Genomic DNA, 13,073 nt, shown 5'->3' on the forward strand with positions numbered 1-13,073 from the left:
AATCACAGGTCTGCAGCACGCGTCCCCCACCTCCAGCACCATCCACATGCCGGTCACACTCTGACACTGGATCTGCAGCAACTGTTGCTGCTGGCGTGTGTTTAATCTTCAGCAGGATTGGAAACAGAGCCAGAGCAAAATGTCATCAAAACTCCCAGCAAGGAAGGCATAGAAAAGAATATACAGATGTGAATGAAAACGGCGTGATTTTTGTTGGTTTGAGCAGAGGAAATGGGATGTCGTCTTTGAGATTGTTTAACATGTCAGATCAAATGCTCTAAAATATAGTTTGTAATACACTGTCACTCCTGCATGGACTGATTTCTGTCCTTGTGTTGCTCAGTGCTGCAGGATGGAGCTTGGTGGCCGGGAGCCCGGCAGCAGGGGAGGACACAGGACATGGGGAAGCAAGGTCAGAGCTCAGTGTAGTGACAAAGTGACTCAGTGCTGTCTGTCAGGGACCTGTTTCCTAACTGCACACCACTGAGGGCCTCCACAACCTGCACTCTTATCTTGGCTGTTCAGTGGCTGACCCTGCTCTGGTTCTGACCCTTTTTGTTTCTGCAGCACTCAGCTTTAGCCCAGCCCCTGCTCGGCTCTGATTATTTTCTGTTGCACTCAAGAGCTTTGATTCACCGTCAGAGCCCTTTAATTTCACTGCAGTTTTGTTTACCCTGATGAAGCAATGCACTCAGAGCAAGACAAATAATTCTCTTTTTGATGAAGCTCCCAACCTCTCACCCCTCCTGCTCTGCCCACTGGCACATCCAGCCCCCCTCTCTCTTCTTGCTGCTGCCACAGTTACATGGACAGCAAAGCTCCTCTATCAGCCATGTTTGCTGCTCTTAGCTCTGTAAAGTTTGAAGGCCGTGCTAGGAAATTGCTCACACCCAAGCTCCAGGGTTCCATGGGGTAAGCAAACCTGGCACAGCCCATGCCACGCTGTCAGGCTAAGCTCCTTTTGCATCATCACGATGGCCAGTGCAAAGGCAAATGCTGTCAAACATCCTGCACTTGGCTCCACACACGGTGTGAATACCTCAAGCACCAGCTCTGCACGGCCAGTGCCAGCCACGTGGTGCTCCGGGCATCAGCTGCCTGGGTTGGTGCTCAGCTTGTGCCCCACGTCCAGCTCAGCTCAGCTGTTCCCACCTGCGTCATGTTCAGGTCCAGCAGAACTCCAGGATGTGGCTTTGTGTTCAGCCCTTCCTGTAGCAAGGGTTTGGAACTGGATGATCTTTGAGTTCCCTTCCAACCCAAACCATCCCGTGACCTGCCTGGTTCTGCACTGGGCAGCAGCAGCTGGATCTCAGCATCAAACTCCATGTCACCAGTGCTCAGGAAGCTGGGGAAATGCAGAGCAGCTTGCTGCCTGCAGACATGCCTGAAAACTTGTCACATTCCACTTTTAGAGGCACATTCAATATGAGCGACTTTCTGAGAGGGAGTCCTGGCTACATGGGGTACATGCAGAGATCAGGATAGAACTGGTCTTGACTTGAGCTGCTGGTGCTTCGAGGAGCAGCCTGCAGCACTGTCTGGCTGTAAATACCAAAAACAACCCGGTTTCCAGCACAACAGTGACTTGTTAAGAGGAGAAAACAGCTCATGGTGTATTTTCAGAAACGAGGTCAAAATAGTGCAGCCAGGGAGGGAAGTGACTGCTGCGGTGGGTTGGTAATCAGATACAAAGCCTTTCCCTCCTAGCTTAAATCCAGCCTTGGTCAGCAGTGTTTGAATCTTTTATCGTCTGACAGTTGCTCACTGTGGCCTTTGCAGTGATGGCTTTGCTCAGTGACATCTGAGTCAGTGCTTGCATACCCAGCACCCGGGGCTGGCTGTGCATCCCCTGAGCCCTACAGTACCGGCTATGGGGGAGCTGCAGGGATGCACAGAACTTCTTTCTTCCCTGGAGGAAAACTTTCAGCTTGTCCTGTCACTGGGCACCATTGAAAAGAGCCCGGCCCCATCCATGTGACTGTCACCCTTTAGATATTTATAAGCACTGATAAGATCCCCTCAGCTTTTTCTTCTCCAGGCTGAGCAGCCCTAAGTCTCTCAGCCTTTCCTTGTAAGGGAGATGCTCCCAGCCCCCATTATCTCTGTATCCTCACACTGGGCTCTCTCCAGCAGTTCTTTGTCTTTCTTAAACTGGGAAGCCCGGAACTGGACACAGTGCTCCAGCAGAGCAGTGGGGAGGATCACCTCCTATCTGGGAGGTACCGTACGGGCCATGATCTTTGGAATGCAGCCCAGGATAGCAAGAAGGCCGATGGTTCCCTCCTCTTTGTGTTCAGGTGGGTTTAAGGCCTTAAATAAAAGGTTGAAGACTTGGCCATTAAATTAATGAAAACCACAGAGCAGACCATTGGATCATCGTCCATAAGCTGTTCTCTACTGTAGGCCCTTCCTTTAGTAATGGATGTAGCTTTTATACTTATCCCCAGTAGAAAGATATAATGAGATCAGGTATTGAAAACCTGTCTAGACTTCTCTGGTACAGCAGCCAGTTGGAGCTGTTGCTGATTTCTCCCACTGAAATCTATTGACAGTATTGACATTCATATTTTAGCCTTCATATGCATCCCTGATTGCTGAGCCTTCAGGTCCTGCTGTCCTAGTCACAGTGGCAGCAAACTTCAAGGAAGGGCCTCTGCAGGTTCACTCACCTGATATGATCAAAGCATCAAACACAGTGTTTGCTTTGAGTCATTTGCATGGCTGCCAGATTTGCCTTGATTCTATAGTATAAAATCTGCTGGTCCTCTGGGTTTCTCACTTCTCTGTGAAGAATCACAGTTGGGCCTCCTGGGATCTGTGAAATCCCTGCCCTGAGTTACAGCATTAACCCCAACACAAAGAGAAGCTGGCTCAAGTAGCAACACAAGCTGTCCATGCAGAGCCTGGTGGGCAGGAATGGGACTGATGTCTCTGGAGATTTGTTAGAGAGAAGGAAATGCAGAGGGAGAAGGGAAGGAGGCACCTGCAAGGGGATGAGGGCTCTTGTGATGGGAAGAAAGGCAAAGAGCAACGGTAGATATCAAATAGACCACATTGCCCCACCGTGTGGGGGAAATCTCTGCCATGAAGGTGTCCCCTGCTATGTGGACTTTTCTGCTCGTGTACTCACTCCCTGGACACGCTGAGTGCTTTTGGCTGCTGGTGTTTTCGGATGCTTAGCAGCAGGAATGACAGCTCAGAGCAGTAAAACAAGCCAGGAATGTGACTGCTGTCATGTGCTGGAGGCACGCTGTAGTAGCGGCCTGGGGTGAAGCCGGGGTTGGGTGACACAGGAGGGGAAGGATTTCCTGGAGAGGAACATCACCTGCCCAGCCCTCTGGAAAATGTGAGCGTGAGCTGCTGAAACTCTCCAGGCTGTGCTGTGTTCTGCACCGAAGCTCAGCTGAAAGCACAGCGCGGTACCAGTGAAGGCAATGGCAACTATGCTGCCAAGTAGCATAAGGCAGAAGAGCAGGCCAGCAGCAATCTATTTGCAATCAGACAAGTGCCACAAAGTCATCTGTCATTGCTCCAGAAGGCTCAGGTAGGTGTGCTCGAGAGCACCGTGCTGTCTCCTATGCACCATATGTGCAGAAAGAGATTAATTCCCGGGTTAGCAAGATGAGAGCTGTGATGAGACAGAAGCCTGAGTCAGGCACAGTGGGGAGAGGCAAATGTCACAGGCTGCAGCCGTCCACAGGCTCCTGTTGAGTTCTGAATGGAGCCAGAGTGAGGAAGACTTTTGTTGTTCTTTTAATAAGAGAAGAACAGAGGTTTTGAAAAACACGAACTTCAGAAGCAAAGAAACGGCACATTTTGGCTTTTTGACAACAGGACTCTGCAGGCCAGGGTCTGTTCTGGAGGAGACAGTGCTGGTTGCTGTAATAGCACCAAGGAATTGTAGGTTACAGCTTTCTGCAAAGCTTATCTGGAAACAAAGCAGCAAGGAAAGCCTGGGATGAGACAGACAGCCGAGGTTAATATGGAAATTGCTGCTGGATGTTTGCTGCAGCAGCCGGACCCGGCATCTTAAAATAAAACCCAAAGTTATTTCATTAAAGCTGTGATGCTGAACACGCAGTACTCTGTGAGAGTTTAAGTGCCAGGTGGTGCATTAAGTAAATAGAGCAGCCCTGCTGTGGGCATTGTTTCCCCAGCAGCCGGCCGTGACCAGCGCGCAGTACAAGTGCCCATGTGAATCCCTGCCATGTGATGCGGCGCTGTGCTGCCCGATGCGCTGACACCGGCTGGGAGGGCAGTGCAGGCTTTCCTCCAGCATTATCACGGTGTTGATAAGGGTCAGCTATTGCACGTGGCTTATTTGCATGGGTTGGCAGCCGCCCACAAGTCATCTGGTTTGGATCATGAAAAGAAACTGAAAAGCTTCCCGGGCGCTATCAGTTACATTTCAGGATACATTAACTAGTAAGAGCGCTTTTATTTTGCTATTTACCAGCATGTTGTACAACATTTGGAGTCAATATCACCGGCACCACGTGAATAAGAACAGCCAGCAGCCACTTACCTGCTCTGAGCTTCCAAGTTTGGCTGCCATTACGTGGCGTTGAACTTCATTTCACATGATTTGCATCGATTTGCTCACGTGTCAGAATTAACATGCTATTGTGTCTGAAGAGTGAATCAGCCTAACGAGCAGCGGGCTCAGCGCAGATCCGCTGCTGCTTCTGACTACTTATAATTCAGCAGCCGCAGTCTGCCTGTTTCTTGGTGCCGCTGCCAGCTGGGGAATGCAAATGGAAGGGCAGCGCTGTCCTGGGAAGGAACCAGACTAAAAGTGTCACTTGGAGCCACTGTGAATGGAAACTTCCCTGTTGTGTTTTTTTTCCTTTACCTTTTTTCTTTAGAAGTTTCAGTCTGAGTGATACATGAATACACCCCATATATAAGCCTGAAAAGCTATTGTAGCAGCAATGTTATTGCTATCCATGGCGTTATCTGCTTGCTCAGGTAGGGGACATGAGAAAACTGAAGTGTGATTCCTAGGATTTAAACTGCCAAAGTGTTTTGTTTGTCACCGCCCGTAATTTTCAGCAGCTTTAAGAACTTCACCTTCAGCACATCAGTGTAAATGGGATGGTTAGCAGCCAGTTTCTGGCTGTTTTCTTTGGCCACTGGACAGTGCAGCTCTGCAGGACACCCAAACCCACCCTTTTGCAAAGGAGTGTTTGCTTATCATTGGCAGTGCAGTCTGTGGGCAGGCGGTTCTGAATCCCATGGGGCAGAGGTTCTTTCTGTTGAGGGGTGGATTGGAGCTCTGAGCAGAACGAGGCATAGCACAGCTGATAAATGAAAGAGAGGTTTTGGCAGCGCCCCTGGGCTGTGAGCATCCTGCCCTACATCCCGCCAGGCCAGGCATGACGTGCAGGTGACAGTGTTAATTGTGGGCCTCACCCAAGGACGCAGGAGGATGGCCACCCTTCTCTTTGGAGTCCACAGACAGCCTTTCAGCATTCATCCTTTCCTGTTATACCTTGCTGGAAGGCTGGTTTGCATCAGAATGCTCAAGTAGGTGAGTGGAGATTTTAGCGCCATGCAAAATAAGGGCTTTATTTAAAAGAAATAGTTGCACATATCTAAGGAAACAAGTGGTAGCAGTGTTATTTTTGTACGTCTGTGACTAACAAATGCTATCTTGGGCTAAAGCTGTGGGCTCTGCTGTTACAGTGGTGTTTTCTGGAGGCTCTTCTATCCAACATGTGATGTGGGTGAGATCCAAGCTAGAGCTGTGCAAAGGCAGGCATAGAACTGAATGTCGGGCCGTTGCTGCAGGCAACTCTGTCACAGGGAAAGGGCCCCATTTAGATCAAAAATAAGACTGATGCTATTTAGAGTTGTTATGGTCTCACAAATAGATTTTGAATAAGATACTCAGTGATCCTTATGGATCCTCATGGGAATATTCTGTGATTCTTTGATAAAACTGGCCTAGGGCAATCAACAGAAAATACAGCACAAAGCCTTCTGTTGGCCAGCGATACAATAACTAATCCAGAATTTTCCCCTCTTCTTTATCTTTCTGCCTAGAACTGTTGTGTTAATCTAACGGGGAAAGAAAAGGGAAGAGCGATTTAGTTTGTCGACATGAAACTACCACACTTGATTACGCATTTCATTGTCTGATGAAAGAAACATTAGCATTAGAGATAATTATGTGCCATAACAGTTCATCTCATTATCAGCAGCAGCTGAGTTTGCAGGCAGCTTCAGAGTCTCTTTTCCTCTCTGAAATCCTCATCTGTACTGAACTTTTCAGCTTCATTACAGAGATATCTAGAACTGGTGGCTGCCTTTTAGTGCCCAGTTGTTTAACATGGGATATAATCTGTATTTCCTTCTCCTCGATCCATTTCTTCTGCAGTAGACCAGCACAGCGACTACACTCACACATGCCTGTATATTTACATCTATTCCATCTGTTTAGATGGCAATTCAACAGGATTCTGTTAACACAAAGTTCTGTTACTCCTGAAGTGATTTACTCTTGGGGATACGTTGGAGATTTTCCTTCTTTAATGCCAAAGACTTTTATACAGTTCTTAATAGGGTTTTGGATCCAGGCTGGATGTGACTCTGGGCAGCCTGCTCTGGTGGTTGGTGACCCTGCACATAGCAGGGGGTTGAAACTGGATGATTATTATGGTCCTTTTCAACACAGGCCATGATGATTCCATGATTCTATGATTCAAGCATTGAGCTGCAGAATAGCAGCAAAGCCTTTTGTTTTAATTATCATAGAACTACATATAATTTCCTTCAACCTCAGCAGTACAGAAATGTGTATAAAACAGGTACAACAGTAGTGCTACGAGGTGAGTTTATAAATAGCAAATGTTGAAAAGCCTAATACATAATTGAATCTGATGCCTTTCAAAAGAATGATGATTTTCTCTCCAACTCTGTGCAGAAATGATAACAGAAAAGTAAAGCTGAAGTGCATCAGGGTGTGCCTTGCTTTGAGTTCTTCAGTGTTAAGATCCCATGAGACAGAGACTGTTCTAAGGATCAAAGTATCTGGAGCCACAGACACTCGTCATCTATAACAGCTCATGTTGAGTGTCCCAAGAGGAGGCTCACCATCACGGGCTGTTATGAAATGGAAGGCACGCTGTCTGCAAGGAACTTCACTGCCTGTGCCGTTAACACATTTGCAATAATTCTCATGGGATGTAAGCGGTTACTTCCTTGGTCTTCTTTGATCCACATCTTCCTGTGCCCTTTAGCCGTCCTTTCTGCTTGTATGGCAGTCCTGTCAGGTTCCCTTATGCCTGGTAATAACGCTTCTGGCAGAGCTTGTTAATCCTGGAAATCGTTTGTAGACTTGCAGATACATTAGCACACAGTGAGCACACTCCAGCAGTAAGAATTTAAGATCTAATGGTGTTTTTCTCCCTTTTAGTGGTTTCACATTTGCATCAATTACAGCTACCATCCACCTCAAACCCCACTCTGAGCTCTCAGGAAACATTTGTACATCCATAAAAACACAGAAGATCAGAGCATCTTTCCCAGAACGATTCATCTCTATCTGCAAGCAGAAACTGTCCTTTTAGTCCTTCAGCAAATGGCACACGCTCAAACCTCACTAAAATCAGTAGCGCTGAGGACATCCCAGACACTGGGGCCGTTCATTCTCCTTGCCCCTCTCTGTGGCATGGCAGCGTGCAGCAATGCCCACAACACCCATCTCCATTGCATTTGTGATAAGTGCTGCTTGGTTGGCAGAGCTCTAATGAAACACATATCCTCGGAGGGCAGCTGCAATTCCAAAAGACAGCTCCATGATCAGCAGTTACTGCCGAGCTTTATCACTTAGGTTCCCAAAATACAAAGTATTCTCCATAAATGCTGTTTGTGAGGCAGAATGGGGACACCAAGAGGTAATAAACACCCTTTGAGGTCAGTGCAAGACAGGATATAAACCTTCCCAAGGGTTCATTCAACCAGTGCTCTTGGTTCTGTTGGCATTTGATTGCAGAAGTGTTGGAGTACCAAGTGAGTTGTGCTAACATACTTTGCCCTGGGTTGCAAGAGAGGACCAGAGGAGGCTGTGTTTGCACCAATGCAAAGCCTCAGAACAGAGGTATGCAGAAATCTCTGGTAGAACCATGAAAGCTCACACTGAGAAAGCAAACTAAACCTGCCTTGGAGATGCGTTATCATGTTTTGAAGCTTTGTTTGGATGGCGTGGGGTTTTCTGCTTATTAGAAACTATTCATGTGCTCCTTTTTGATGGACTCGAGTCCCTTGTGGACTCATTGCTTATCTACACAGATCTCTGGTAGTACAAGAAGTGAACCCAACTCAGAGGCCACATAGGTGCCCAAGCTCTGTCTGGCATCAGTTTTTATGACTTTAAATCCGCTCTGATTTATGCTGGCATAAAAGAATCTTCCTTTGTTTGCTGACAAACACATAGATACAACAAGAAACACAGATGTTGTAATGAATTTTCTAATTGGATGTGGATGTTTGTTCTTAAATGGATAATAAATACGGCTCAAATGATCTATTTGTTCTCAACTCAGAACTGCCCTAAGAACACAACCTAAAATACAGCTGGGGTAGATATGTGCATCAGACAGAAACAGGCTGCTCACGAGACAAGTGATCAGCTGCTGATACTGATTCTCAGCACAAGAGAAAAATAATCTTTCCCCTCAAAGGTTGCTGAAAATAAACCTTGTTTGTAGGAGATGATTGCTGGGAGCCCTACAGAAAGTGGGCTGAGGCTCATGGCAAATACCCCCTGTTTCTTTTTGCCTCTCCTCCTTATTTTGTTCTAAGTGCTCGCTGAGGCAGAATCATCAGAGTCAAGCAAAAGAATGCATTCAAGCTCTTGAGCCATTTGCCATGAGATAGAGGTAAGCCTGAGATTCACGGAAGCATTAAAATAGCAACAAGAAAGTGACACCAGTGCTGAGGATCGTTTTAGAAGTAAGGAAGCAGACGGGAGGTTAATAGAACAGAACCATAGAGTTCTCTCATCTTGCAAACACACCTCCCTGTACAATGGCTCAGACAGTTCACCCAGCCAAACAATTCACAGTCTGAATCCCCTATTACAAATAAGGGTGAGATATATGCTTTTAGCCTGGGGAAAGGTAATAAATATATGTATATATAGGTTTACTGTAAAGCTGAGATTTCTGCCTGCTTCTCTTCTGATTGTTAGTAATTATTCTTTTTTACAGCCTCTGGCCTCTCCTCTTCTCCATCTACCCCAACACAAGTGACCAAGCAGCCCACGTTTCCTCTTGAATCCTATAAGCATGAGCCCGAGAGACTAGAAACACGGATTCACTGTTCTTCTCCTCCGGACACAGGGCAGAGATTTTCTTTGCCTCCATCCCAAAGTGCAGCCAAGCCTCCTATAATGACACCATCTCCCTGTGCTACCTCAAAACCAGTAAGTAGAGCTTGTGTCCACTTCTCCACCGGGAAATGTACAGTGGTGCGTGTAAAACTGTTTCTCATACAATGAGATAGAGCTGGTGTGTCCATCCCATGGAACAGAGGAATTTCATGTGCCTTACACCTCAGGCTTGTCTCAGATCTCAGCGTTCAGCTGGCAAGGCATTAGGAATCCAGAGGTGGGAGCTCTTCTTGTGAGGCAACCAAATAACAACAAATTCTTGCACTATGCTCAAATGAGCTTTGCAGTGGCTACAGAGTTTTGCATGCATTGCTGATGCCACTTTAGAGAAGGATACAGTTTTATTTAGGATTGTCTTTTATCTCCCTTGAAAGGAGCAGATGAGAAGGCGAGCAGCCAAGGAGAGCAGATCAAAAAGAAATTCACAGCGTGAGCTGCAGGGTTTTGAGTTCCTGCTGCCTCGGGAGTCTGAGATCACTGGGACAACTGCAGTCTAATGGCACTGGTTGCTGCCACACTGCCTGCCCCAGCTCACAGAACACAAGGGCAGAACTACCCGGGTATTTAAGCAGGCCCCAGGTAGCAGCAGTGTCTTTGTAGGAGTGGTTTCTTTAGCTCCCAGGAATGCAGGAACTCCGCAGTTCCAGGAAAACGTGGAATCCAACCTCTGATAATTCTACTCTGCTATATCTGCACTGCATGTCTTTGCCTTCCCTCCCCCCCTCCCCCAACCCTTCTGTCCAGTCTCAGCCTCACAGTAATCACTGCTCTTTTCTTCTATGCTCCTCTGTCTTCTGGATACGCTAAGCCAGCAGTCCCACATTTCCTCCTTCATGTCCAGCACCTCCATGGGAGTGGCTGCAGCCATTACATCACCTGTGTCTGGGTGCTGCGACCATTTGCTCTTACAAATAATAGACATTTTCATTCACTGATTCTGGGTTCTGTGACCATTTGCTCTTACAAATAATAGACATTTTCACTCACTGCTCATTACATCCTGTTGTATGCGAAGCCAACTTTGTTCTGTACTAAGGAAGCCAGACTCCTTGCAAAATAAACACCTTCTTGTTCTGCCACTATGCAAAAGTTAAGAATTAAAAATACTGAATAATATCAATCCTACACTCATAGTTAGGAACTCCAGTGATAACCTTCCTCCAGACTATTTGCTGCCTTTCCATGTAAGGAGCAGCTTTGAGATGCACAAGTTATGAAATTCAGAGGCTTGCAGGACACAGGAATGTTTGTGGTTGGCTTCAGTCTGTTGATCATCTCCTTGGCCTGTGAATGTGGTTTCTGTTCAGCTGCTACTCAGGGGTCGGTTGTATCTGCTAGAACAGCCACTGAGAGACAGATATTAGTTTTTATTTGTTTTTAATGATTTGCTGCTTAGGACAATAAGGAAGGAGAATTCCTGGCAAGTACTTACCAGCTGTTGTGGTTCTGTGTCTGTACAAGAGAGTCTGGATGGAAACTCAATATGTTGAACTTAATTATCTCCCATTTAACAGATGCAGAAAAACATATAAAAGATACGTAGGATGTACAACACCCGACCTTCTTTGTTTTGTATACTTTGTTTTTGTACTCTTTGTTTTACATCTATCTCATTTATAAGAGTGCACAGGGCAGAAGTGAATCATTAGGTTCTCATTTCACTAAGTTATTTCCCTTTGTGTTCCCTCACAAATGTGACAACACCCTGAATACTGCATTTCAGACATTTCAGTTCTTCTGAGTCATGGGTTAAATACGCGTTTTCAAGGTGAAGATGTCATAAACAGATGAAGGTCCGTTTCTTGTTTACTTAGATCACTGTTTCTCAGCATAATGATTCCACAAATCTTAAAAGCATTATAAATTATAGGATGAATGGTTTCACAGTGGACACTCTTCAGTTTAATGACAGAGAAGCTTTTGTGTTGACGATTGAAAGGAGAGGTTGACTCTTATCTACGAGGGTTCTGTCAACTCAAATCTCATTACATTGTTTAATTAGTGATGATAATGTGTGTGATCCTAAAACTATTATAAATGATTCATGGTTGCAGAATACACTGCAATAGCAAAGAGGAACTCTTGGAGCCAGAGCTGGAAGTACTGCTGAAAAAAGCCCAACAAATGAACCAATGGATGAGTAAAGGAACATGTAGCACCAGGGCTTGGAACTCAGACCATTTTTACATCTACCTGAGTTTGAAGCTGATTATGTGCTTGCTTTTTATACGTCTGAGTCTGAGGCACTGAATGGTTAAATCTGCTCAAGAATAGATAAGAACAAAGATATTTGTTTCCCAGCAGATGTAATCACCACTTTTGTGTTTTCGTGGCACTCAGTGTGTGTTCATTCACTGTGATTTTTAACTCTTTTATTCTCGTAAGGGGAATGAAAAGCAGGAGACAGTCCCTGACAGAGGGAGACGCTGCTTCTACAGGGAGCATCTCAATGCAGTGCATAGACCTCAGCAGATAACCCCATGCTAAATGGGTGCCTGCGATAATCACTCAGGTCTGGATTTATCCTGCCTAACTTTAGAAACCTATCTGAGCTGCTTACGTTGGTTGTCTCCGTATCTCAGAGAGGATAAATCAGTTCTTCAGAGGGTTGGTCAGCACTCTGCCCCACTTGTAACTGAGGGACTCTGGGTGCTGAGTTTCTGACCACAGAGTTTCTGTTGGGTGCTCAAAGCAGATGTGTGAGGCTGGGACAGGCCATGGCAGCAGCTTTCTTGTGCGTCCCAATGGCTGCAGAGGTGCTCCTGGTGGTGGAGTTAGGAGCTTAGAATGAGAAATCAACTGATAAGAGATCAAAGCTACTCCAAAAGATTAGCGTGGCCCACATGAAATAGGGAAGGAGAGACTCGATTTTTTTGCTGTACAGTTCATGACTTTGTACTTTGGCCTCGTGTTGTTTGGACTGTGTAACCTTCAGGCTGTTAAGTGGTGAATGATAACTTCCCTCTAATGTGACATTACTAACCATGAAAGGAACTCAGAGAGGTTGCAAATTCTGCTTTGCCCTGTTTTGAAGAGGAATGCAGTGTGTTGAGCTTGGCATGGTTGTATCCTCATTTTGTCCTTTCTTCTTCCACATAAGACACCATGAAAACAGCACTATTCTGCCTCCTGCAAACACATGCATTTTTGTGGTATATCATTTCCTGGCCTTTATGAGTTTCCTCTTTCTCTGTATGAGGAGTCATGGCCAGAATAAGATGCCAGTTCCAAACTGAGTTCTCTCATTGTGAAAACAGGAGCAGGGCTCCCTCTGCTCAGAAGGGACAAAAGTAGAGCAGACTTACAAACAGCCCCTTCAATACGGTGAACCTCTGCCCTCTAACCAACTTCCGAGCCTAATCATTTCCCAGAATTTTCTTAATAACGGAGTATTGGAGGCAGCAGGAAGCCTGACACACACACTGAGCTTGTGACAGCACGTCCTCTTCAAGCCACACATGTAGGATGCAGGAGAAAGTGGAAGATACAGTTGGCATCCATTTTACACAGTCACTGCTGCTCAGCTCCTGGAAGACAAGTACAGTCTGCAGCCGGGCCTCTCCCTTCCAGAGGCAGAAACACAGAGGTAGAGAAAATGGTTTCTGCAGCTACCTGCTTGTTCAGCAGCAGCGTTTTGCTGCGAGGCTATTCATGCTGTTTCTCCGCCAGAATGTAGTAA

At 46.2% G+C, this 13,073-nt stretch overlaps 1 protein-coding gene across 15 annotated transcripts in view; it reads left to right on the forward strand.

The window, feature by feature from the left end:
- Positions 1-13,073, forward strand: part of PRKAG2 (protein kinase AMP-activated non-catalytic subunit gamma 2) — a 155,773-nt gene that overhangs the window by 102,779 nt on the left and 39,921 nt on the right. For all 15 annotated transcript variants that reach the window (XR_014943190.1, XR_014943189.1, XR_014943191.1 and 12 more), the window contains one exon: positions 9,213-9,427. Coding sequence is in view for 9 of the 15 variants with exons in the window: in XM_085538993.1 (XP_085395119.1) it covers positions 9,213-9,427 (215 nt within the window). In the remaining 6 variants the exon portion in view is untranslated. The remainder of the gene's footprint in view (positions 1-9,212; positions 9,428-13,073) is intronic.

Source organism: Coturnix japonica, chromosome 2 (assembly GCF_054131305.1).
Source record: "Coturnix japonica strain WE chromosome 2, WE-NBRP24, whole genome shotgun sequence".
Lineage (NCBI taxonomy): Eukaryota > Metazoa > Chordata > Aves > Galliformes > Phasianidae > Coturnix > Coturnix japonica.